This window comes from Stenella coeruleoalba (genome assembly GCF_951394435.1).
Source record: "Stenella coeruleoalba genome assembly, chromosome: 6".
Classification (NCBI taxonomy): Eukaryota; Metazoa; Chordata; class Mammalia; order Artiodactyla; family Delphinidae; genus Stenella; species Stenella coeruleoalba.
The window spans coordinates 102,720,982-102,748,345 of NC_137151.1; the positions used below are offsets into that span (position 1 = coordinate 102,720,982).

The following is a 27,364-nucleotide window of genomic DNA, read 5'->3' on the forward strand; positions in this document are numbered from 1 at the left end:
AGACAATTATGTTCCAAATAAAGATGTCCACAGAAGAAACTCAGAGCAACATTATCCCTATTTACAAATGCAACTAGCCATGTCTTTAACAAGCTATAAAAATACTATTCACATTTTCAAACATACAGTAGTATTTTTTGTTTGTTTATTTCAAAAAGGCAGCTAACTTTGAACACTGGGATTTAAATGAAACATCAATGGCTAACCAGCTAGTTATTTTTGCACCCCTGTCCTTTGAAGATACTTCAGAAGAGAGAGGGCTTGTTTTCTCTTTACAAGTTAAGAACATGAGGAAATGAATACAAATGTATATAATACCTTAAGCCTCTGCCTTTTTGGTAAAGTGTCTCCCTTTGTCACCTGAACTGATCTTCGTCAACTAGTCAATTACTTTGATGCATGTATGAGATGAGTGTTTAAGAGAAGATTTCACATGACATTTTGTGCTCTGAATTGTCTTGCAGATCGATCTCATTTTCATTTGATCTTGTTATAATGGTGCTCAGGAAAGATGAACACCTAGTCAAGTTGTGTGAAAATGCAGTTTTGACCTGCAGCAATGCAAGTCCCTGGTGCTCACGACAGGAGATGTAGACACACCAGCCAGTGAGGTGTGCATTCAAAGTTAGCTGCCCTTGCACAGCTGCTCAGTTTAATAATCGACCCATTTAACAGCAGTACCAATTTATGCTACAATATTCCAAAGTACCTTACTTTAAAAGAACAGCTTACATATCTACACTTAGAAAATAACTTCCATAGTTGATTACTGGAGTAATCCCAAAGGATTCTTGGAGTGCTATGGTGTAGCCCCCTCACGCCCCCCTCCCAGCCCCTGAGAGATCCAGAAATATACAGGAAAATGACTCTCACATTAGGGAAAAGGTACACCCCCCCCACTAATTGAAAAATCTGCAAATGGTACTCAAGAATCAGGTTATGTCAATACTTAGGAGGTATGATTTGCTTTCCTTCATAACAGCTACAGGCCCGGGGGAAACAGCTACATATCAGGGATAAAAATAGCAGTAAAGGCAAAGTGGTTCGGACAAGTTAGACTATTGCCTACAGGTATGGAACTTGGTTTTTTTATATTTGTACAAATGTAACCACTTATTGTGATATGGGTAAAACACTTAGAGTATTGAAAGAAAAATATCCTTAAAAAGCAAAAGTAGAGAAAAAATGGCAACCTATTAGACAACATGGATTTTCCTTTCAGTGAAACTGCACTCATTATGTATTTGTCAGAGGGATGAATGATCCAGTAAAGAGCTACAGGTGGTTCTCAGAGCTGAATAGCCTTTACCTTTATGATAATAAGACTCTTCATTTATCGGAAAAAAAAAATATATACAGCAGCTGTAAAATATTTGCAATCAGGAGCAAAGTAAGATAAATAAAGTAAATAAGTTAATTTGCTGGCAAAAATAACTTATTATAATGTAAAGTCTTCATGAAAAGATTAAATCTAAAACCTACCACGGGTATGTGCACATACGTGAGTTTCAAGATTCATCACAGGGCTGACTCGACTCAAATTCCTACAGAGAAGGACATAGTAAGAGAATCGATCTTCATGGAAAAGCATAATTTTAACATCATAAAGTATGCTCTGTGCAGTCATTTATTTGAGAAATAATTTAAACAATGTCCAAATTGCTACTATCTTTTATGGAAAAGTCAGACATTTGAGGGCAGAGGCTAAATCAAGGTTTTACAAAGCAGTGTGTGGGACCTCAGAGTTCCACTATGGCTTAAGACAGGCACAGCATCAAGAGGGCCGCTTTGAACTAGGGTGGCAGAAAAGTAAGGAAAATGGGTAGTTGTGCCAATGGTAAAAGAAGTAAGGGCAGCATTTTCCTTAAGGTCCAGAGAGAAATGAATTGTTTCTGTGATTCCTAACAAGATAATCACTTACTTGCAAAGCTGACTGTCAGGGAGTATTTTCCAGGGGAAGCATGTGAAAACCTCCATGAAACTGGGGCTTGGAGTCTTTTCAGCTCATGACTAGAGAAGCATTTCTTCTGCCCAAAAGATCACCTGGCTGTGAAGAGGTGAGGCAGGGGTCTGCAAAAGTGACACATCCTACATTTTTTCACCTTTACAAAATCAGTGGGGCTTGAACCGAGTGTCTGAAAATTTTATTTCATAGAGACTTTTGTTTAATGAAAAGAACAAAGTAGCCCATGGTGCTAAAGCCATGTGTCCATATAAACTGAAGGACTCCTGATCCAACACTGTGCCCATAACGGCTTAATGTTTGCAATTGTGGAAAGAACTACTTTTGCAAAGGCTCTCTGGTATTAGAAAAATTGTATTAATTCTACCCAGAAGTATAAAAGCTGGCCCCTTTGTAATATCAGTAATATCAAGGTCTCTACTGATAGTGTTATTTTAAAATGATGCCCAGTCTACATCTGTATACTCTTATTCGTTCTTAAGCAAATGGCAATCAGCAGATATAAGTCTGCCTTTAGGTGTCTGCATGGGTACCAGGCTGTCCTTCAAAACCATATGCATAAAGAGAGGCCCAGCATAATTCTCTGCCCATAGGATATACAGTAGATTTAGTTTTCTGGCTTTTCAATAACTAGAAGCTTATCCACCTGGATTTCTCATTTACCCTATTAAAAATCATCTGGCTATCAACTATTGTCCAAAACAATGGAAATACGGCAGTTTGAAATGCTTGCTTTAGCATTTATTTCTCAGAATATTGTTAATTAATTCCTTGGGTTCTTTTTGGAGATGGGAGGGTATCATAGAAAAAAGAAAGAATATGTCACAAATTAAATGCATTTTGTTTGTTTACTAAATGACACCACTCATTTTTTTGTCTCTGCATAAGGTAATAGAACATTTATATTTCCTTCACTTCATTTTGAAACCTCTTACTTAAAGTCATCTGTAACATATTTGCCTGTTAAACTCTACAAGGTGGTATTTGCAAAACAAATTTGAAAAATTCCTCTTTACACGTAATACATTTTACAAATGGTAAAGGAATAAGAGAATGAGAAAAAAATAATTGTAATGTTTTAAAGCAAGTTTTCTTAAGTGGAACCTGCTTTTTATATGCCCACTTTCAGCTCAACCTAACAAATAACAATTTTAAATGGCAAACATTTTTTACTATGCAAAATCCATCCTACATTTTCATATCCTGCATTTTATTTTGCTACATTATATTTTGTGGTTAGTTTTCTAGTGTGATTTATTTACTAGTATTAAAATCATTTAACATCTGTTAACCTAACTAAATCTACATCTTACAGCATTATCATGGTTCTGTCCAGATATATACATGCTTTCATAATCACCTTTTCTATTACCTTATGAACTACATATACTAGTTAAATAACCAACATTTATAGATGGATGAATAATTCAAGTTTTGAAATAAAGTTTAGATAGCTCTAGAAAAACATGTATTTACATCCTTCCCTGTTGGGCTTAACCAATTTCCTTTTTTTTTAATTTTTGACACTTCAAAAAGCATGTTGATAACCCTTTCAACTTCATGTAGGGGCAGCATCTCACAGTCCTACTGGTTTGTCCTAGGCATTGGAAATATACATGATCTTCATGCCAAGTCTTGATTTTACAAGGTATTAACACATACATTATATACACTTAGAAGAACACTGTTTCTCCTCTCCAGCTACAAATATTGTCATTCTTCCTGATCTACTAAGAAAACAATCTCAAATTTTTAGTTGATACATTTTAATCTGATTTGAGTTTTGCATTGTTTTTCATTCCATTTCAAGAATATTGCCCGAGAAAAACTTTCATCCTAACCTGTGCCACTAATATTTGATCCCAATACTTTAACATTGGAAAGAAATATTTTTTAAAAATTCCAAATGAATTGGGCCAGATTTTCCTAAAGAGAGAGATTTCTATCCAATTTTTCTAATTACTGACCTGAGGCCCCCTTTTCCTGAAAACTCATTCCTACCATTTGTTCCCATTGCTCATCTTAACTCAGTAGGTATTCTTTAAAGTGATACACAAGAAAGGTGGCTCTAGAACTAGGATGCTGTGTTTGAAGAAAAAGAGTTATTATATAAAGTATCAAAAGAGTAGTATGTTGGATATTAAAATAATTACATGAGAAGTTTTTTCACATTTATTTACAACTTTTGACCCAAGGACCTATCTATCAGCAGTGAATGTTTGTATTTCTTTTTATTATACCAATTTATGTGCAAAGAGTTACCTTCCACTTAATATAGAGTCTTATACTAGAAATTCCATGGAATTCAAGCCAATCCTTACTTGCATTCCTTCAAGTGGAGTATACAAACTGGACAAATTTCCTTGTTTAGGAAATGTGATATCACATGTTGATCATGTGCTGACCCTCTCACTATAATCCCAAAGTGTTCTGAAGTCCTAATTTGCTTGGTTTGGCATTTCCACAGTCTTTCTTTATCTTAGCTCTTTTTTTAAAAAAAAAAGTACTTAAATGAATTATTTTGCTGGTTGCTTCCATATTGCTTCATTCAAAATCCAAAATGGAGTTCAGAAAGAGAACAAATAAAATTATAGCTTAAGTGCAAACTACATTTCTGAGTATCTGCCAAGTAGACATACCCAATCCAGTGTGTTTCTTCCAGTTCAATGGATTCCCCATTGGACCACCCCTGAAAGTGTCAGTAGTTTTCATGAACCACACAGAACTGTCTCTTAGTTTCCCTTCTATTCTTAACATTACCAACTGCCTATCAAGTACTGTCATTTATAGAGGGGAAGAAAATGTTGAAGAATGTAAAGGATTGGGGGGGGATACATATTCAATAGTGTAAAACACAAAAGTAAGATTTGATGTTACATTTGACTAATATCTTGGCTTCCCTTTCTAATTCTAAAGACTGCATATTTAAAATAGTGGCCATTTCACCATATTAAAATATTTTTTTACAATTCTTTCAATTTATAGCAACACCTAAGAAGGTTTGATGGAAAAATGTTTGCAATTATAAATTAAAGCTGAAAAGAGGGGAGAAAGTAATATGAAGAGACAGATCAAAGCAAAACAAAATGAAAAAAACAAAAGAGCTCTCCAAACATAATTACTAGTTATAACTTTGATGAAGATTCAAAACTTATGAAAGCTGAGTTGGCCATTCTTGCTTGTCAAGATTGAAACTGTCTGAGAAAGAGATTGGATTTTCAATCTTAGTTACTATCATACATTATAAAAAAGGTTATCATTTTGTTCTTCTGGAAACATCATTAGGATTTCCAGGGATGCTGAAAATATACACATCGGTTCCTGCAGCTTGGGTCTTTCAAGCATGTGCATTGAAATACAGGAAGGAAGGAAGGAAGGCAGGCAAAGAAAACAATGTAAAAAAAAAAAGTTGGGAACTAGTTTGACAGCAGGCAGTATTGTCTCATATTTGCTGGTCCTTCTCTAGCTGTTCCAGTATCCTGACCAACCCATGCAGAGAAATGAAGAAACAGTGTGGTTCCTCCTGTCTTTCTCTTTCAGTCCTTCCTTCTAATGTTCAAGTTAGATAAGCACATAACTATCATTGCATCTTGATATCTCCACTGGGAAGTGTCAGAACTACTGGCCTTGAGAGTAGAGGGAAGACCACAAGAGAAAGAGAGGCAGCGGGGAAATTGGAGCGGGCGTCTCTCTCCACCTGAAAACCACTGCTGAGCTTACACCACAGTATTCCGGTGTCTGTAGGGTGGAGGAGGCAGCACAGTGCCTGGCTTCAGCGAGAACTCAGAGAGGTATTCAGGATTCTCTGCCACAATAGGCCGGATCCTTCCATTTTGTTTATAAAAATATTTTGTGCTGTACTCCTGCAGGTAGTCTGGGTGCTGAAGGGTGCTCCGAGGTGGCAGGCTGTGGTTCCAGTAGTCAGGGTTGTCGAATGCTTTCTTGGCCTTCTCTGGCACAGACAGTACGTTGTTCTTCAGGTATTCAGAGTTCCCCAAGGTGTTGGCAAAGGTGTTGAGGTACAGTGGCTCATTCACATACTCATCCTCTGCCTTGGGTGGACCATGGGAAGCACTGTGATATTCAGGATTATCCAAAGCTTGAAGGTCTCCATTTTTCCTCCGAGAGACAAAAGGGTTCTCCTCCACAGGGTTCAGGTATTCTGATGTAATACAAAAGTATCAGTTAACATCTACTTTCTGGAAAATGTTAATCAGACCATGGTTATATAGAATGGTTAGCTTCTTTTTCCAGGACAATAAAGCCACATATTTCAGGAATTTTCACAAAAATTTTTTGTTGATTACTACTATCATATGAAAGAGGAGTAAGTGGGCAAAAAAGGTTAGTGACAAAACAAGGCACCAACAAGGCCAGGGTCAGAGTCCCTGTTCCCTAGATTGTTCTTCTTTCTTTCTGCTTGCATTTGTCTCTCCTACTTATGGGGCCAGTTGTTTAAATGCTTCTATTTTCTAAAAGTTGGTAATTTATGTTGGAAGATAAGACAAACTATCAAGGTTAAATAGATTTTAAATATGGAGATTTTTAAAGAATACTGGAAGATCAAAATGTCTACAGATTAACTCCATGTCAAGATAAATGGATGAAGTGAAATAAAAGTAGTTTTTAGTCTACATAATTTGCTTAGAATGTCTGCATAGGTAACAAGGATTTGATTACAGATATTCCCTCAGAAAGATTTACACACAGGAAAGAAAACATCTAAGGAAAAGACTCAACTAATCAAATAATATAGACATCTAACATGCCTCTATATTGACTTGCTTGACAAAATATATGCTTAACAATAAATATAACTGTAACATTTATTTCCAATAGCTAATCATAATCATAAAATAGCAAATTATTAGTTTGAATCATATGAAATTGCTATTTTGTAGGTTGAAGCTAGTCATATAGCAGCTATTTTGCATGATTCAGTCTAATAAATAGGTATTGGGCTAGAATAGATACTGGGCTAGAATTTTCAAAAATACTGCTAATTAATGCTGCTCTCCTCATGTTTAATTCTATTCCTATGTTTATAGTATAGAATATATATAGACATATATACACATATATAGTAGACCCTCTTTTTAAATATATGCACAAAAATGACACTTTAGCTATTCCTACTTTGGTGTTGGGGTAGGGAGAGGGCATAACTGTTTGTTGAGATGCTACCATTCTGAAACAAACTTTCTATCCCCTATAATAAACCCGACATGTAGAGAGAAAAATCTCATCAACCCAGGGTTATTTTTTCCTGGATATAGGCCTACTGGATATAGTTAACTATTTAGTGTCATGTGCAAGTTAAAAGACAGTAATGAATATCCCACCATCATATACACAGATTACAGTTCAATAATTTACAAGGCACTATTATTTCATCCCTTTTTACAATCCTGTGAAAAAGGAAGTGCAAGGTGTATTCTTCCAGCATTATAGACAGAAAATTGAGATTAAATGATGTATGAAGGATATAATTTGTGTTGAACTAGAATTCAAATTCCCTAACTCCTGTTGAATAATCTTGTTCTACTGCACTGTTTTCACTATTGCCCCTACAGGAGGAGGCTGAACTTCACACTTCATCGTAAGTTTTAATTTGAATGGTTCTCAAAGCTACTGTCATTTTAAGAAAAATATATGAAAAATACCTATAAGGGAGTCAGAATTGGAGTTTTCTTATCAGAGTCCTGAAATTTCTTAATGGAAAGTATAGGAATGTCTATACTAAAATTCTCTACTCTCTGAGAACTGGGCTAGAGTTCTACATAAATGTGGGTCTCTTAGTTTAGTACTCAGAAATAAAATCTGGGGATGGTCTACAGTGAGTCTACACAGACTGACTTGCCTTTCTCTTAGAAGGTTCAAGTTACCTTTTCTCAAAGCAATCTGCTTATCTATTGTCCTGAGGCAAATTTGTATAGCCATGTAGTTCTGTAGATAGGAATAATTTTATGGTTGAGTTGAGAATCTTCCCAGAGAGCATTTCACTTTTAGGCATCTGTCAAAGCTTCTCAAAACCTACATTTGTGTCACTATTGGGCTACTGTCAACATCCAATTCTTCGTTACAGTAATACTTTCATACATATAGAGGTGGATATATTTTAATAGATTACTGACAATATGTATTTAGGCATCCCTTAATTGCATACTATAAAAGTGAATATAACTGCATGTTAAGTGAGACAATGGGCCTTTATTCAGAGTCTTAAAATACAGTTTACTGTGACACTTAGAAGACTCTAAGAAACAGTCACCGGTTTTTAATAACAATCATCCCTCTTCTTTTTCTGATGCTGTTAACATAAAAGGAAAGAGGCTTTCTCAAATTGAAATGTTATCTGATTTGGGTGTTTAACATTTCTACTACTAACTTTGTAAAGTTACTTCTGTTCTTTGTAAAGGCACAAGCTATGAGTATTTTCAAGATGTGACGGTATACATATAAGTATATGCAGGGTCAGAACTTTAATTTTTGAAATGTATCATACAAGAAGTCATTTCTTATAATAAACTAGGTCATTAAATGACACCATTTTAATGCATCAATCAAGTCTTTTATTGGTGCCATTGAAAGCTTTGGACATTTTTACCAACAACATCAGTCTTTATGATCTCCACAATAAGTCCAATGGAGTAAGGGTTCTGAAATCTTGTGATATGCTACCTCATTCAAATATTCCAATAAAGATATGTTTAGCTCAGTGCTTCTCAAGCTTGATTATGCATAAAAATCACCTGGGGATCTTGTTAAAATGCAGATTCCTATTCAAGTGGGGCCTGCGATTCTGGTTTCTAAAAAAGCCCCTAGATGATGTGGACGCTTTTGATTCAGAAAGCTTACTAGGAATAGCAGCAGCCTAAGCCTTTCGTGGATCACACATTTTACATAGGCAGATAGTTTGGCAATTTCCCTTCCATACTTTGCTTATTTTGATAGAGACAAATGTCGAGTGGCAATCATTTCTGAACATTCTGCTTGTACCTTGTTTGGGTTTGTCTCGCATAGGGGTCATGTAACCTTCTTCATCCAGCTCTCCTCGTGGGCTCCGTTCTGGGGCGAACACTGTGGGGTCAGCGCTGTACCTCTGCGTGCTGCTGTCCTCTTGGACGTGGGGTGCCACGGACTTGCGTAAGGTGCCGTTACAGCAGGAGTCATCAAAAATCTCGGCGGTAGCCCCCTGAGCAACTGGGGCTTCTGGGATTGTGCTGGTGGTGGCCCTATAAGGCATGGGCACTCCTTGTTCTGCAGCAAAACCCCCATCTCGGTACACAAACTGGTTCTGTCAATAGTAGAAACACATTTAGACCAAAGGTATTGTTAGGAATAGCTGTCAAAAATATGGATGTTAATAACCAAAAGAATATGGAAGTTTGTCTTTCAGAGCGAAGTCAGAGTTTCTTAATTGAGTTTTTCCCCCTAATAGTCAATGAGTTTGAATTAGACTAGAAACACCTAAAATTCCAATTTTTCTTATAAAATAAATCAATTGTGGGAAAACATTTTGGAAATATATATTTTAATTTTATTAACCACCTAACACATGATCTAATAAAAAGTATTTCATGTTCCTATCCCACAACTGCTTATTTTTAATGTAAAAATTCAAAGTGAATCTTCAAGACATATGGCAATGTCATTAACTATAGGCAGTTGCCATTAAGAACAGAAGTACAGTGATGCAGTTTGAATGGTGATGTTTCCTTATTGCCTTCTAGTCTGTGGTTACTGTGACTCTGAGTCTCTAGTATCTAACTAGAGAATCACCACTGAGATTCTGACTTTTTAGCCCAAGACCTATAATCGTGGAAGTAAAGATAACCTCTTTACCCAGAAGCATGATGTATGAGCCCAGGTAAATTCTTCAGATAAAAATCAAAAGCTACTGTTGATGCATGATATCTCAACTCTGGATTATCTACTGAGATAAAACATATCTACATAGGCAGGTACACAAGCTACAGTAAATTCTTAACTCACTGTTGGCAAAGGCAAAATGAGGAAATTATGGTGAGGCAAGAGAGGAAACATGATAAGCAAAGACCAAAAATCCTAAAAGATGAAGGTTGATTGTGAAATACTTACTCCTGACATGGGGGTGTAGGCAGGAGGAGGGCTGTGTCCAATTTCACTCTAATAGGAAAGAAAAATGGAATGATGGATGTAATAAGAGGTAACATGAATGAAAAAAAACAAAAAAGAGCAGAAAAAAAAAAAAAAGAAAAGCCACATGAGTTGTATGAACCAAAGGGGAAAACATGCACAACAGTGACGTTTGCTAAACAGTAAAATTTTACGCACTCTGACGACAAGCAAGTTTATTTATATTTTCTGAGGATGTTGAATATTTTAATTCAATCCCTGTAAAGAAGAATTATATAGAAAAAGTAAAATTTTAAATGGATTAAAAATAAAGTTGACAATAAATGTTCTTCTGATTAACCCTGGAAGAAAGGGAAAAGCAGTAAATTAACTTGAGTTGTAAATGAGGAACCCTTTCCTTTGTTACACGTTAAATAACTGGAATGGCCACATACCACAGCATTAACTTTCCTCTCATAGGAAGAAACTTATCTAAAAGGAGACAGAGGTGGACTTCAACTTGCCTGGAATAATTTTTGCTATCAAGTTACATTTATTTTTCCCCATTTCAGCAAAGGGTCAACTCCTTAGCCTCTTTTATAAAAAGGTACATAATATTTTCTCATCAGTCTTTTTTTCTTTTTAAGTGAAGAAAAAGCAGAAAATCTTGGAAAATCGTTTCTTTACTGGAAACATGCTTTGCATACATTAATTTTATGTATTTAGAATCAGTTGAAATTAGATTGCAATTAATAAAAAAAGACAGTCTTATGGCTTAAAACTCTAGCCTATGGGTTAAATAAAATTCAATATAAAAATATGATAAAATATTAAGGACAACGTTCCTTATGGTAAGTACAGGGGATGTATGAACACAACCTCTGTTTCCCAGCTAAAAATTTTATATATATATATATATATATATATATATATATATATATAAAATCAATCATTTATTAAACACATTTCTTGAGAAACCATGGTCTATGTATGCACCAGGCACTTTTCTTAGCACTGGAAATAATGAATAATGCAAATAAAAACAGTTGATTTTATGAACTTTGCATTCTCTACCTTCTGGATTTAACTGAACAGAGATGACTAAAATAAACCTGAAAGACAACATCTTGAAACATCTGTGAAACAGGGCTAAATCTTATTCCAGATCAACGTTTTTATAATTTAGAGATTCACAGACTAATCTAAGAACATGGTCCCATGGAGATTAACCGTTTAATACAAATTAATAACAACTAGATAATATAGTTTTCCTTTAATTAACTTAGCCTGCTGGACAAATCAAGGGACAAACTCTGAACCCCTACACTGAATTTACATTTAAACTCTGCCCATAACTGAGTCACTTACATGATGGCATAGAAAATATTTATCTCTTTTCTTCTCTAATAACATAACTAACAACACACTGAAGACTATGACATGGAAAGTTAGATATATTTAATATGCACTGCATAGGAGGTGCTTTTGTACAGTAGACAGATTGTTGTATGGTATGTTAGAAGCTCCAAGCTCCAGTCCCAATTACAAGTGATATGGTCAATCGTGAAATATCTCGGACCCTCATTTTCATCCTTGGCCTCTTTTATTCTTAATGAAGATAAAGCACAATATTATATATAGATGAACTTTTTAAGCTCTGCACTATTATACAAATGTAGAGAATATGTGAAATTTAAATGTTCACACCTGCTAAGTCAAATGTTTAAAGTCAAGCAATCAAATTGCCAAGGCTTCTCATCAAAGAAGCATTTTAAAATGCCTACTTGTCTTCCATAGCACCTTAAATATAGGTACATTTTGCTACCTTTTAGAGTGTCATAAAATAAAATTCATTTGTTCATAAAATTTGAGAAGTAAATTTTCCATCTAGTCCAGTGATATGTAAAATAGAGGGCTGGTACAAAAATATGACACCTGCCTGCTGGACCTTTATCATATTACAACCTTGGCCTTACCCTATCATTAAACCTGGATTATTTGGCAAGCATTTAGCAAATATTTATTAAATTGCTACAGTGAAAGCACAGGAATTACGGTAGATGCTGGAGATACCATGATACACTAGGAGAGGCATGTTCAGTGGCCTTTTGTAATTTACATTGTACTATCAAACATTACCTGAGATTATTAGAAGAAAAGGTAAGAGTAAGGTGAGGCTGGAGTGAATTTATTTCAATTTCATGATTAGATATTAAAAGGCAACGTATTCCAAAATATTCATAATCACCAGTGTTCCTTTGACCTCTTCTTTTGCAAGAGTTGCTATACTGGGTAATGTTCGATTAGAATCACGGCTGAGGAAACAGCACTGCCTGCTGCACATTTAACATTTTATAAAACTTGAGAGATAAATGATCAAAAGAATAACTCACAAGTCATTCTTCATCAGGAAATAGTTTATTATCTATATTCATTATCTGGGCTAGACCGCCTTCAATTGTAAAGGTGTTGTATTAAAAATAACTAGATCTCTTGCAGTTAGTCTGTTCCAAGACACAAAGTGCAGCCACGCTTTATTAGAATGGATCCGCTGTCCTTGCTTTGACAAGTCTTTCAGTCAGCAACCTGCCAACTCTGTATCTAGACACACTGCCAGAGACCATCACAGTAATAGGAGTGTCTTCATGCTTTTTCTAGTTTTCAGCATTAAAATGGAAAAAAAGCTAAACAAAATTCCCTTAGCATTCATTGTTTTTAGGGTTACTGGCTGCTTTTTATGTTTCTGTTTCCATTTTTTCCATTTGCCTTTTTTCCCTTTTCCATGATAAAAAGCACCTCATTCATATCTCCCTGGAAGGGCAATGCAGCTACAAGGGAACATCTGTGAGGCCAATTAGCTGGGCTGGAAATGTGATATAATTGTTGTTTAAATATATTTAAATTACATGTTAATCACTATGTCATAATTTATAGGCTTTGAAAATAACTTTTTGTACTTGACAGCCAAGCCAGATTTTACTTGTTTTTGCTGTTTTTAGTTTGTAACAAGCTCTTCTCTTTCCCCACACAACCATCCCCCAGTTCCCCACGCTTGAAAAGCTGAACTTTTAATATTGGAAAGAATGACAGCTGCAAGTAAATTGGTTGAGTAAAAATTAAGATCCCCACAATCAGAATGAGCTGCAGTGACCTTAACGTTCTAAGCAGAACAAAGCAGTGCTCTCAGTTAAAAGGCTTTCATTTTTTTTTTTTTTATTGTGCCACTTTCTGCTGTCTGTCAAAGCCCAGCTTTGACGATCTTCAGGAAGCAGCACTGGGTACATCTGTTCAATTAACTGGTGAGGGGATTTACAGTCAGCAGGACAAAGATAGAAAGAGGTGGGCTATGAACTGGCAGGTGATCTGGAGCTTGCTCCTGGTGGGGAAATATGTAAGGGTGATGTGAAGAGAGTCAAGTTTAATTTGTGGCCACAATCACTGGGACACTGTATGATTAACTCGGATCCAAATGCCAGGGGTTATAGAGAAGGCAAATGTCAACAACTACATCAAATACAGTATTAAGTGCACTTTTAGATACATCATGTCCTAAAATTTACTTTTCAGTTGAATGATAAAGATTTGAACCTTTGTCTTACTACATGTACTGCATTTCTCATATTTATTGTATTAATTAAAATGTATTTCTTTTATATTATTCCTGGGAAATTTTTAATTGTTAATTAGATGAACTGTGTCCTGTGATATTTTTCTAAATATTATACAAATGTATCTTCTTAGGAGACAAACAAAAATACGTGCTTAATGCCTAACTTCTACCTAAATTAAACATGTGCTTAATGAGAGAGAGTTGTTTTTAATCTTCAGATAATTGTTACTTGTAATATTAACTATAGGATTAAAGTTTCTAGGGCCAAGAATCACTCTAAATCCTTTTAACTAAAATGGCACGTGTCTCTATAAGACGGTGCTGATCCACCAGCACCGATATATTACCTAGACACTTCCACATAGTAATTATTAAGGGTTCTCAATTTTTTATCCTCCTTGGAATATATCCTTAACACTCTGATGGGCACTTTCACATTTCACAGGTCAGGTGGCAGATAGATAAATTTTTTTTTTCGTTTTCTTTCGTTATGTACAATTCCTGATGTATGGTTATACCTCTATATCTTTTTTACAACTAAGTTCAATATACCAGCGTTTGAGACATCTGGATTTTGAATCTTCATTTTCCATAAGGCAACCAGAAGAAAACAAGCAAAACAAAAAAAATGAACAAAATGTGTTCATATTCCCCAAACCAGTAAGAACTGGGGAAGCCTATTGCATCTAGGCAGCTGGCTCACACACACACATGCATACGTGTGAACACATATGTTACACAAAACGCCTTTTGTCTCTTTAGATACGTGTTTATTTATTAATGTACTCATTTATTTATTTAGTTTGATTACGTGAGATGCTACTTTAAAAAAAACTTTGTTTTTACACAAAAAAGTTAATAATGATAATATAATAATAAATAAAAATATATTATAATGATATAAAATTATAATAAATAAATAAATTAATAATAATGACCCTATGCCCCACCTGAAGGAGTATTAACTTGTGCTTTCATTCTCTGTTCACTTTTCACTAACCCTAGAACTTAATTATAAAGTCTACTCTTTCACAGATGAATATATTACTTCTCTTAGGAAAATTGAGAAATAGCAAGGGAAACCAACATGCATTGTATACCTACCATATACCACAGACTAGAATATTTTAGGTTTTATTTATTCATATGACCTTTCAAGGTAAATATGATTATTAAAAATTATGACTCCCATTTTGAAGATGAGAAAACTGAGCCTCAAGGAAGATAAAAGTCTTTCCCACGCACACACGCAGCCACTGGCGGCTCTCTGAATCCTACATCTTTTTATTATGCCACATGTAGATTTTGACTTTAGCATTTTTATTTTCTGTTTGCCCTCCCTCTGCCCCTGCATAATGCCTCAACTCTTCTCTCAAATAAGATTTCATGGTTTCCCTTTCTTATGAAAAACGAATCTGAAGGAGAAATTTGAGAAATTAACTAGCCTTAGTTATAAAATACTGAAAATGCCTTACAATGTTGCCCCTCCCATCTTACTTGCATTTTAATTTACTACAAGGACTTAAACAGAAAAGGAACTAAAAGTAGAATGTTAAGTGCTAATAGAAGATATATATATACATACACACATTATGGTTTTAGATCAACAAAAAACGACTGTTAGGGAAGAATACACACACACACACACACACACACACACACACACACACACACACACACACACACACACACACACACACACACACACACATGTATCTCTTACCTGGACAAGAGCAAAAACCAACCCTGAAGCAGGAGGAGATGGTTTGACATAATGGGAGAGCACAAAGATCTTCCATGACAGCACTCTTGCTTATGAATTTATTGTTCCTAGTCCAGGACTTAGTCAATAAATTCCTCTTCTTGCTCCACTAAGGGTAAGTAAGCTATTGTAACCCCAGGCAGCAGTTCCTATAGCCTTTCCAAATATTAGTAGAACAAGAAGATATTCCTTCTTAAAATATTCATGGCTAGATGAGTCAACAAAATGGGAGCTGAAACCTCCTCACTTCATACCTTTCGGTTTTAAGTGTGTTCGTATTACATGATGAAGTTGAAGAACATTATTAGCACAGTCAAAAAAGAGAGGATATAAAGAAATGTGATTTTACATTAGTGCCAACATTCCTTAGCTTCATTCAAGATAAGCAATAAGAATTCTGTCACCTTTCTTGATTAGTAATCATGTAGAATTTATATCTCTTCATCCTGGGTGCAAGTTCTAAATGTATTTTTGTTTTTAGTTCTGGCAACTTTCTTTTGCATTTCTTTTGCCTCTTTATTTTGTTTACATTTCTTTTCACAAGCATGTTGTAATATCTGAACCTTTTCCTAATTATCACTTAGCTACTAGTTGACATATGTAGCTAGAAATCTAAAAAGGAGAACTTCCAGGGGGTTCCTTAAACATATTGCGACAGTTCTTTTCAGTTACAGAGTACACAGCTATTTTTCCTAATTTTTAAACTCATCCTTGAGAACATCTAGTTCAATTGCACTATCTCTGTTTGAGTCTAAATGAAATCATTAAGCCTTTACTATGTCCAAATTCTTAGGTACTCTAATTCTTCAAGTACATCCAAAAGTTATCTGTCTCTGTGCTTGATTGTTTTTTATCCCAATATCATGAGGATTATTTAGTGAAGACTTCTTACTACATGAAAAATGCATTGAGATCAGGCAAGTTTTGAAGACGAAAATACCATAGACATGGAGCAAGCAGCCACATGAGGTCCTTCTACCTCTAGGGTTACATTCTTGAACTTTTTGTCATTAAACCACGTGACTTTTAACAAATTCCTTAATCTCTTGAACCCTCAGTTTATTTAGTTCTGAAAAGAAGAATGGGGCTATAAAACAGGTAATGGGAAAGATCCCTTCCAACTATCAAATTATATGTATGTAAAATGAATATTCTGCATGAAGCCCATACCATTGATTGCTAAATATTGTAAAATGTGATTAGCATTAAAGCAAAGGCATCTTATAAACTTTTCTCACATAAACTTTTTTAAAGTATATTAATTTTTTTCTTTTTTCCCTTTTCTCTAAATGGAGTATCTATGAAATACCTTAGACTATATGCAAAATATGATTATGCTCTTGGGAGGCAAGACCACATTTGGATGTGACTAATGAAGATAAAATTTTGAATTGAAGTTTTATAATTTAAATTTTCCATTTTACTGATGGATACACTGATGCTCTAAGACGTTAGGTTAATTTTTCAAATCACACAACTAGTTAGCAACAGTACTAGAAACAAGATTCCCTGAGTCTCCCTTTAATGTACATCCCATTATACTTACAGCCTCAAATTGGCATTAATAAATGATAAAAAGTCAGTTTTAGAGTTTTGGAGGTAAATTTGATGTTTTTCAGAAAAAAATATTTTCCTCAATAGAGCCAAAAGCATTTGCCTTAAACCATGATGGCATTTATTTACAGTTGAAACATATACTGATATAGTCTTAAAGTGAATTTAATGCAGCTTTGGTTATAAGACAAATATATACATCATTTTTTTCCTATTGAATAGGCTATATGTTTATTAGACAAAAGGGATACCCTAATATTAAGTACTATAAATAAAAGCTGTCCTTATATCATTTGATTAAAAGCAGTGTTGATTAAAATGATACTTTACTTACAAACAGATTAGCCTCCATGTAGAGAGAAAATATTATTTAAACATTCTAGCTATAAAAGCCAGTAATTATACATATGCTTATTGTCAGTTGACATATTTTCACTTTCATAGTATTTATCTCTATCTGTGTAATTAGATAATGTATGGGAAATACAGAAATAGTTTAAAAATTAAGTAATCTATAGCCGGGGTCCTCAACCCCCCGGGCCGCGGACCGGTACCGGTCTGTGGCCTGTTAGAAATCAGGCCGCACAGCAGGAGATGAGCGGCGGACGAGTGAGTGAAGCTTCATCTGTCTGCCCATGGTTCCCCGTGGCTCGAATTACCGCCTAAACCATCGCCCCCGTACCCGGTCCGTGGAAGAATTATCTTCCACAAAACCGGTCCCTGGTGCTGAAAAGGTTGGGGACTGCTGATCTATAGGGCAAAATGAAAACAAACAAACAAAAAAAATTATAGACACTCTGAATGTCATGAATGCCATTACTTTAGAATTTGAAATGCTAAGTCTTGGCCTGGGTATAATAGGTTTCCTTTTATACTATTAGTAAAGACTTACTTAAATCACAATTTGTGTGTTTGTGTGTGTCTGCACACATGTGCACATGTGTATATATGTATTCATATACACATTAAGAAAATTAATTGCTTAAAACAAGATAATAAAGTTTTACTTAACTCATTCAAACTAACACATTTTCTTTTACAGGTTGTTAGCCCATTTGTGGGCTTGTTTTTGCTTTGTTTCCACTGTTTTTCACATGTGGATATTATTTATCAGCAAATGAATCGTGTTCACTGAAATACCATTTACAAAAGTTCTACTTGGAAATGTTTGTTTAGTGGTTATTCGGAGTTATTCTATTTACTTGCAAATAATAAGCAACAGTGAAATACTTTATATTTCAACCTCCTCTTTAGCAATAATCCAAGCTCTGGAAGTTTTATTATACATTCAAAATAACAATGACAGTATTTAGAGCAATCTGTGTGTGAGAATGTAAAAAATATGAAGGGCATAGTTTGTGTGTTAGGAGATGGAAAACAAATAATATAGAAAACAGAATTGCAAATTTTATAAATCTAATTTTGGTACGTAGATTTTATTCAGTGTCTTAAATGATAGGTGTTGGTAACAAGCAAACAATTTACCAAAATACAGATAACACTTTCAGTGTTCCTATCATTTCAGTGTGGATTAGGTTGGATATATCTTGTTATGCTAGTTTATGCAAACTGTTCACCAGATAAAAAGTGAATTGGTTACAATGGTTGATTTGTCCAACTACTGCTCTTTAAGCTAGCAGGTGGCACAGCTGTTGCTGTACATAAAAAGATTTCTAACAGTCCACCTGGAATTAGGACATCTGGTTTGTGCGAGCTGATCTGAATAATGTACTGTGCATACTTGGGTACAGCTACTAACAGAGCAAACAGCACATGGCTCTCCCATCAGCCCAGAGCAAACACCAGTTACATTTCACAGAAGCTGGCTGCTATTTACAATTGTTCTGAGCCAAAATGAATATCAGATTAAAGGCAGTACCCCAAGAGAAAAAACCTCTCCCCGAGAGCTACTTGTTGCCCATAGTCTAAGGAGTTTTTACCATTTTCAAAAATCCCCCAAATTTGATTTTCCTGCATATAAAAAGGAAGAAGAAAAATATATAAAGAATTCCTGCATCTATTTGTGAACCACTTTGGAATTTCCTAAAATAAAAAATGACCAATACTTCTTAGTTTCCTATTTAAACCGTTTGCTGTCAAAGTCAACCTAGATTAGCCAGAACCATGGTCATAATAGTTTCCTTTCAAGTTCTAAAATGGCTAACAGTTTAATAAAAAATATGAAGAAGGCAAATAAATATAATAAACCAGAAACTGGACAGTCTAATTTACATCTGACATGGATGCCAGAGATCACCCAATTGCTTTCTCCCTATTTTCAGCTATGGTAATAGAGATGGAAAGCGACTTTCCTCAAGGTCACGCAGCTAGTTACTAACAAGCAAAAATCAATGGGCCCAATTAGAAAAATATTTTTATGGTTTACTATGAAACAAAAATCAATCTGCTTGGTATCCTTAGATTATGTCTGCATAGCTTAGGGGCAAGCCAGGTGAAACTCTAGAGCAATGAAGTCTGATTTCTACATTTCCTTTTCAATTTCAAGCCCATGATTTTTTACTCCTCCCTGACAGACTCCAGAGCCCACTGATTCTTGTCCTGGTTCTATAGGAAATGGGACCATAACATCCTCCTATAGAAGATGTAACATTCTGAGTCAGTAACTTACACGCCCAAACCTCCTCTCTTATCTACAGCCTTATCCTCTTCTCAGGGACTGGGCTGTAGTTAGGCCAGAGGGCATCCATGTAGTCTGATTAATTTGGGGAAATTTTCTCAAATTGGTGGTAGTAGACCATAATAGCCCCACCTCAAGTAACACTGAACTATTGAGTACCAATGTGTACTCACATAATTAACTGCTGACCTGACATCTCTACTGGAATGTTCCATGGTTTTTCAAAAGTCACATTTTCAAAATTGAAATGAACATCTCCTCTCCTGACACTAAATGGAATTCTCTTATATTTTTTGTTTGGTGAATGGTGTCAACAAGTTATCTACTTGTGTAAGTTAAATATCTCAGTGTCATCTTTGACTTCACCTCTATCTCACTCTTCATAAGCATCCAAAGTCTACCCATTTAAACATCTTAATACCTCAAGAATCCAACCATTTTCTCCATCCTCATTGATACTATTTTAGTTGTGGTTTTAAGGTGCCATATAATTTATCATTCTAAATGGAGATTTTGAGGGTAAAAGAAAGTGCTATTAATAATTAAGCCAGGATAATAGACGTATACCAGGACTCTCTAGGGAAAACAGGCACAGCACACGTGATGAACTTAATGATGACCTAATTTCTTGACTAGACTACTGTAATAGTTTTCTAGTTGATCTCCTTGATCTTTGTCTTTCCTTTTACTCCAATCTAATATTCACGTTTCATCCCCCTGCTTAAAAACCTACAAGACCCCTTCTTGCCTCAAGTTAAAACAAGTCTCAATTTCTTGTGGCACTGAAAGCTTTTGGTAGCTATGGTTCCTGCCAATTTCTCCAGCTTCACCTCTCTGCTCTCTCCTCCTATGCCTCCAGTCAAACAAAGTGCTGGCAGTTCCTCCCATGGTCCATTACCTTTGTCACCTCCAGTCTCTGCCCAGGCTCCAGCTGTTTCCTCAATGCTCTTTCTAGCTTTTTTGCCTTGATTACATATTAATTCCATGGAATGTTATCATTGCCCTGATTACATTTAGTTTTTGATTCAAAAATATCATCCAGAACCTATTCTGTGCCCCATATGAATAAGTTAGCAACCGTATTATAATTGTTTATTTACTTCATTGGTATGTCTTCTTTCTTAGACTGTGAGCCTATTCAGAAGACGACTTACTTAAATTTACCATTATATCCTTGATACCTAGCACAGCCAGGGACATGGACATGGTGAATGTTTAGTAAAAGTATACTGAATCAAAGGATGGTTAGATGGAAAAGATATTTAAACCCAAAGTTTGGCTTTATTAATGAGAATCTCAGGGCCTTCAGCCAGGAAGTGGGATATCTTTTACAGAATAAAGGATTTTAGCATTCCTTAAATTATATATTACACACCTCTTATTCTGCAGATACTCAGGGTGAGTCCTAAATTGAAATTGAATCCCAATACAATTATCTGAATATTATATCTTATCTAGTACACTCATTCTTCCTGTCAATTAGGTACTATTTCTGGAGGCATTGTTCAAAATCTTAATTCTAATGACAAAAAAAAGGTATTTTTACAAATAATGAATGGTTACAGATGAAATGGATATTTCACATCTAGTTATAAAGCTTCAGCATTCTATCACTAGTATGACAACACTCACTTGAGACATCTATGTTGAGACATCTATGTATTTCCTAATGCTTTTTAGGTCTAGGAAGCTCAGCCTTCTGCTTTATCCTGAAGAATATAAATTGTTAAGTAAGAACAACAGGAAAGACAAACCCTGAGGATAAATTGCCTGTAGGCGGATGGAGAATGTAGTTTTGACCCATAAGATCAAACACAAATCACTACAAGTATCCATTTTAAGTGGTACATACCACCCACCTATATTTCTGTGCATATCACAGACACCTATAGGGAAGAGTCATTTTAAATGTTTCAAAAAGGCTTTTTAGAATAATGATGGCTAAATAGTATAGAAGATCAAAGTTATAAACAGATTAAATTCTAAATGTCTAGGAAAGGAAGAAGCTACATGAGAAGAGCACTTGATTAGGGAAGAGAACTGCCACCCAACAGCTCTGCCGCTGTAGATAAATTTTCCTCAAAGATTAGTGTCCACATTTGTAAAATGGAAATAATAATGTCTGTCTGCCCGCTTTATGAGTTTTATAAGTTCATGTTCACGGTAAATATCTTTGAAAAAAATGTGTTATATAAAGTGCAACATGATATTTTTTTCTAGTAATCAAAAAGAAAATACAGCTGAATGCTGACTTGTCCAAGTAACACTCATACAACACCATACTAAACGCTGCAAACCAAGCAAGCATATGTTTCTTGTATACTAGAATAAAAGTATGCAAACAGCTACCTATTTTTTATCTGTGTGATGATAGAGTTCATTTCGCAAATTTAGTATCACATGTCATTTGAAACAACTGTCAAAAGGAATTGGTGTTACTGATACAAATAAAAAATAATTTACAAGTTTCAGTTGAATATATATATATATATATATAGAGAGAGAGAGAGAGAGAGAGAGAGAGAGATTAGTACATCATTTAAAGTAATCGTAGAACATTTCTTTGAAAATAAAAAATAATGATATGCTTTTCTTAGTACAGCAGTAAATCAAAGCAAGACCCTTCAGAGATCTTTCAGCACTTAGACACAGAAAGGTGCATATTAAATGTTCAATAATAAATTCCTTAAGCTGCTAAAATGAATTCACTGAATGACCTAACAGTAGAGATTATGATGAATTGAAATAAAATCTGCATTACTTTTGTTTTCTTTAGATGATGAGGGTGCTAGAGTCAAGGGAAGTCAAACATTAGAAATTCCCATCTCTAGAGAACATGGGTTGGCCTTGATTTTCTTGAACCATTTCTACACATCCAGACAGACTCCTCATAATAAATGTCTCGGAATTCATCCTGAGGCATTGTCAACAGGCCAAGAAGTCCTCAGTCCGGAATGTGCACTTAGATTAAATTTTTCCTTCCCTGCTATCACTGATGTTTTCAGGGAAAGCTGGCACATTAAGAGAAGCACATAGTAATATAAGAAATGTTTGAACTCTCCTACCCTGTTTGGTGGAGAGAGAATTCCTATGTGTTACCTCTTTAATAAGTTAAGATTTGAAGCATTTTATAGATGTTAAATGTATGCTAAACACTCTTAAGAAAGACATGTCTTGGAAAGAAAGTAGCTAAGTTACAGAAAAGTGCTTAGCTTTGCAATCTGAAATAATTTGATAAATGACTTGGAGTTGGGAAAAATAAAATAGATTAGATTTTTCCACATATTGTATACTCCAGGCTTTTCCCCAAGGTCTACCAAACAAACAACAAAAAAAGTACTAGACAGACAAGAAAAGCCCCTAGTTTATTTCCCAGGCCACTTTGTCCTTTATTATGTACTAGCACAATTATTATTTATCATTTCTAAAGAAGATATTAAGCCAAGGTGCAGCTATGTTCTGACAAAATAAAATATTAACACTTGATCTTATGAACATAATCAAAAAGGAGACTGTGGTTGGTTGTCTTTCATGCCATAAGTCTTAAACATCCCAGGCTCTCATAGGAACCTTTACTCTTTTTATTTGTAAGTATATATCCAAGAGTTTTACAAACTGTATCTATTTCATATGTGTTATCCTTTAGGATGCAAGCTCCTTAAATACATAACCAACTAGTTGTATTAGTATCTCTCTTCTTTCTCCCAAATTTACTTATCTAAATATTAAAAATATACCTAGTAGCTCAGATTTTGCCAAAAACAATGCATGAGAAGAGGATGTTTGGATCATTCTTATGACTGATCTCTTAAATTCTTATTGAAAGATAGGTAACCAAAAGCTCAGGTGAGAGCAATTAGGAATAAAATCAGCACACTGACAGCACTTTTAGGATTTTAATCCAGTCTGTTGCCATACAGAAGCATACTGAATGTCAATTATGCAGGAGGAGAAGATATTTCCAAGAGAGCTTGATGTAACCCCAGGTTGTGAATTATTTGTTTTGAAATGCCTTCATATTTTCCTGCTTGGAAATTCTGGTCAAGAGAAGAGCAAAAACAAGTAGCAAGCTCATCCTAAGCATATGGTCAGGTGAACATTCATAAAATATTTAGCAGCCCACAAATAAAATTTTTAAAAATGCTACATCACCCGCCTCCAGAAGGGAGGAAGGAAGCACAATAAATAAAGGGTTGTTTGTTATTATATTAAATTTCCGGGGTCCACCCCATCCAACTTGAGTTTCTAAATACCAGAAGCCCCAAAGGAAGTTTTCACTAAAGTGCTATTTGGAACTAGGAACACAGACATAGGAATTCTTTCTCCACCAAACAGGGTAGGAGAGTTCAAACACTACTTTACTATTGCCGATGTTTTCAGGGAAAGCTGGCACATTAAGAGAAGCACATAGTAATGTAAGACATGTTTGAACCATCACTTACGTCAAACTTCTCAGGCAGTCTCCTTTGACTCAGGAGAGAATCAGTCTTTGTTTTAGTTCAGATTTTAAAAAGCAGTCATAATTTTCTCACTAGAAGCAAAGCTGGCCTTGTTACTTCCCTCTTAAAAAAACCAACCTGTTCAGATGACCCCAGATGCATTCTGTTTGCCCCTATTGTAACACTTTTCTCATTGCATTTTATTGCCTACCTACTTATCTGCAAATTTCTTGAGGGCAGGACTGGATGTGCCTCTAATGGGCAACCATGGGATTACATACATAGTAGACACCTTAATAAGTGTTTGATCAATGAATAAATGATTGAATAAATAGATGCTCTTCGATATGTGCCTGAAATAATCAGCTATTTGAGTGAGGTAAGTGAAAATTTTTGAGTCTGAATTAGTGAATAAGCAGCTACTAGTAAGACTATTCAGATAGTTCCTTAAAGATTGAAATTAACAGTTATGAGGAATTTAATGATAAATTAAAAAGTTAAAATTATTTACTATTGTATTCATCTCTTGGGCCTCTCACTGTTGTGGCCTCTCCCATTGCAGAGCACAGGCTCCGGACGCGCAGGCTCAGCGGCCATGGCTCATGGGCCCAGCCGCTCCGCAGCATGTGGGATCTTCCCGTACCGGGGCACGAACCTGTGTCCCCTGCATCGGCAGGCGGACTCTCAACCACTGCACCACCAGGGAAGCCCTATTCATCTCATTTTTAAAGAACTGAGTACTGAACTTATGGCAATGATAAAACAGCAAAACAAACCAAAAAAAGTGGTCAGCAGCAGAATGAGAAGCAATGCATCATTGTGGTGAAGAGTACGGCCTCTAGGAATACAGAGCCAGGTTACCTGTTCTGTCATTTAATATCCATGGCTCAATTTCACCATGTACAAAATGTGATAATAATAGTAAATATCTCATAGGGTTTTCATGAGATTAAATAAACTAATAAATATTATACAGTTTATATGTTACCTGGCACATAATAAGTGATAATAGTTGTCACTTATTATTATGTATTCTGTGAGTCATCTCATATTCTTAAAAATATATGTGATCATTAGGAGTAAAAGAATGAGTTTAGTCATTTAAACTCAGGAGTAACCAATAGCTTGGTCTCTGTAACACAGAAGTACAGTACCTGGCTCTAAATAAGAAGAAATTATACCAAACTCCAAATGAATCTGAATAATGTACATTTCAATGTCTCCAATGTGCAAAGAATTTTAAACATTATTCTCTTCCAGAGAGGGAAAACAATTAAGTATGGATGTTACTACAACCCAGGAATCCCACTACTGGGCATATACCCTGACAAAATCATAATTCAAAAAGAGTCACGTACCACAATGTTCATTGCAGCTCTATTTACAATAGCCAGGGCATGGAAACAATCTAAGTGTCCATCGACAGATGAATGGGTAAAGAAGATGTGGCACATATATACAATGGAATATTATTCAGCCATAAAAAGAAATGAAATTGAGTTATTTGTAGTGAGTTGGATGGACCTAGAGTCTGTCATACAGAGTGAAGTAAGTCAGAAAGAGAAAAACAAATACCATATGCTAGCACATATATGTGGAATCTAAAAAAAAAAAAAGGTTCTGAAGAACGTAGGGGCAGGACAGGAATAAAGATGGAGACGTAGAGAAGGGACTTGAGGACACAGGGAGGGGGAAGGGTAAGCTGGGACAAAGTGAGAGAGTGGCATGGACATATATACACTACCGAATGTAACATAGATAGCTAGTGGGAAGCAGCCACATAGCACAGGGAGATCAGCTCCGTGCTCTGTGACCACCTAGAGGGGTGGGATAGGGAGGGTGGGAGGGAGGGAGACCCAAGAGGGAGAAGATATGGGGATATATGTATATGTATAGCTGATTCACTTTGTTATACAGCAGAAATTAACACACCATTGTAAAACAATTGTACCCCAATAAAGATGTTAAAAAAAATGAAGTATTGATACAACAACAACAAAAGTATGGATGTTACTAAACTATGTCTATAATTCTCGTTGGACAAAGCAAATGAAATTGCTTATGAATTAAACTTCTAATTTCTTCCCCTCTCTGATTTACAGTACTTCTTTCATCACAACACAGAAAATATTTTACAGCAAGAGATACCGTCACAGTATTTGCAATTTTTTCCACAGTGGTCTACTCCTCTCTCAATTCAGCCTTTGCTCAAGTGTAATGAGAGGCTGGTCCATAGTCATTCATTTACAGTGTCTGAGTGAAAACTACAGAGCACACATTACCCTCTCTTGAGAACACTCCGATGTGTCAGAATTCCAAAGGGAAAAATGGAACTTATCATCTGGGCAGGTGAATGGCAAAAGGGACCGAAACACAAGATGCTTGTGATGAGGGTGTGTCAATGGCAGAAAGTGCACAAAGGAAAGCTGATGAGCGAGCCCACTCCCCGCTACCCACGACCATCTTCTCCAATCCGTTTCACGGAGCAATCAAAGGGTATTCTGAACCTCCCCAAATGCCATCAATCCTTATTGAGAAGGAAATAGAACATCTCTCTCTTAAGCCTTTGCAGGAGTAATCATCAGAGCAAGCTGGCCTGAACAGGGAGCTGTGGCAGACAAAGATGGATATGTCAAAATAAATAAATAAATACAGACATACATAAGTTAAATAACCTTCACAAAATATGAATAGAAAGTTGATGATAATCTCCCAATTCTATTGTGTAAAGGGTAAAGAAGCTCACAGTTGTGCTCTCCAGGTCTAATACAGTAAAGAATAGGCTTCTTGATGAGATGTTTCCCATAATGTACAGCAGAGCTGGGAATCTTGTGGCAATAATACTAAAAAATAACCATCTAAATGATTTAGATAAAACATTCATTAACATTCCAGATCTAAGTCTCTAAGTGGCCCCTCCCTCCTCTTTGTTTCCTTCCCTGGCTCTGATTTTCTTCTTTAGCACTTTTGAACAAAGAAGGGAAGAAGCCTCTTTTGATTGTTTAAAAAGGCTTCTTAAGCTAGCTGACAATTGCTCAAGTGTAAAATAACTTCATAAAGATCACTGAAATGTTCTTTAACACTAGACTCTCCTTAAACAAGCCATATTTCTGTGGTCCCTGTTGTCTCTGTGTTGCACGGCCTGTTTGGCAGCGTCCAATTCTAGTACCCATGAAGAAGCAGCAAACAATGATGTCAACAAGCTCTTTCAGATGAATCATTATTTAATAGATGAGTCACTCATTTTGGAGTCAGAGGGCCTGATACTGGTTTGGTTCTTGAGTTACCAAGTTCTCAACCA

General features: G+C 35.5%; 1 protein-coding gene across 4 annotated transcripts in view; it reads right to left on the bottom strand.

Moving 5' to 3' along the window:
• Positions 1–799: 799 nt before the first annotated feature.
• ERBB4 (erb-b2 receptor tyrosine kinase 4) overlaps positions 800–27,364 on the bottom strand; it is a 1,115,448-nt gene continuing 1,088,883 nt past the window's right edge. For all 4 annotated transcript variants that reach the window (XM_079925304.1, XM_079925305.1, XM_079925303.1 and 1 more), the window contains 3 exons: positions 10,064–10,111; positions 8,963–9,260; positions 800–6,125 (listed from right to left, as the gene is read on the bottom strand). In XM_079925304.1, coding sequence (XP_079781430.1) covers positions 5,680–6,125; positions 8,963–9,260; positions 10,064–10,111 — 792 coding nt within the window. In that variant the 3' untranslated portion in view covers positions 800–5,679. The remainder of the gene's footprint in view (positions 6,126–8,962; positions 9,261–10,063; positions 10,112–27,364) is intronic.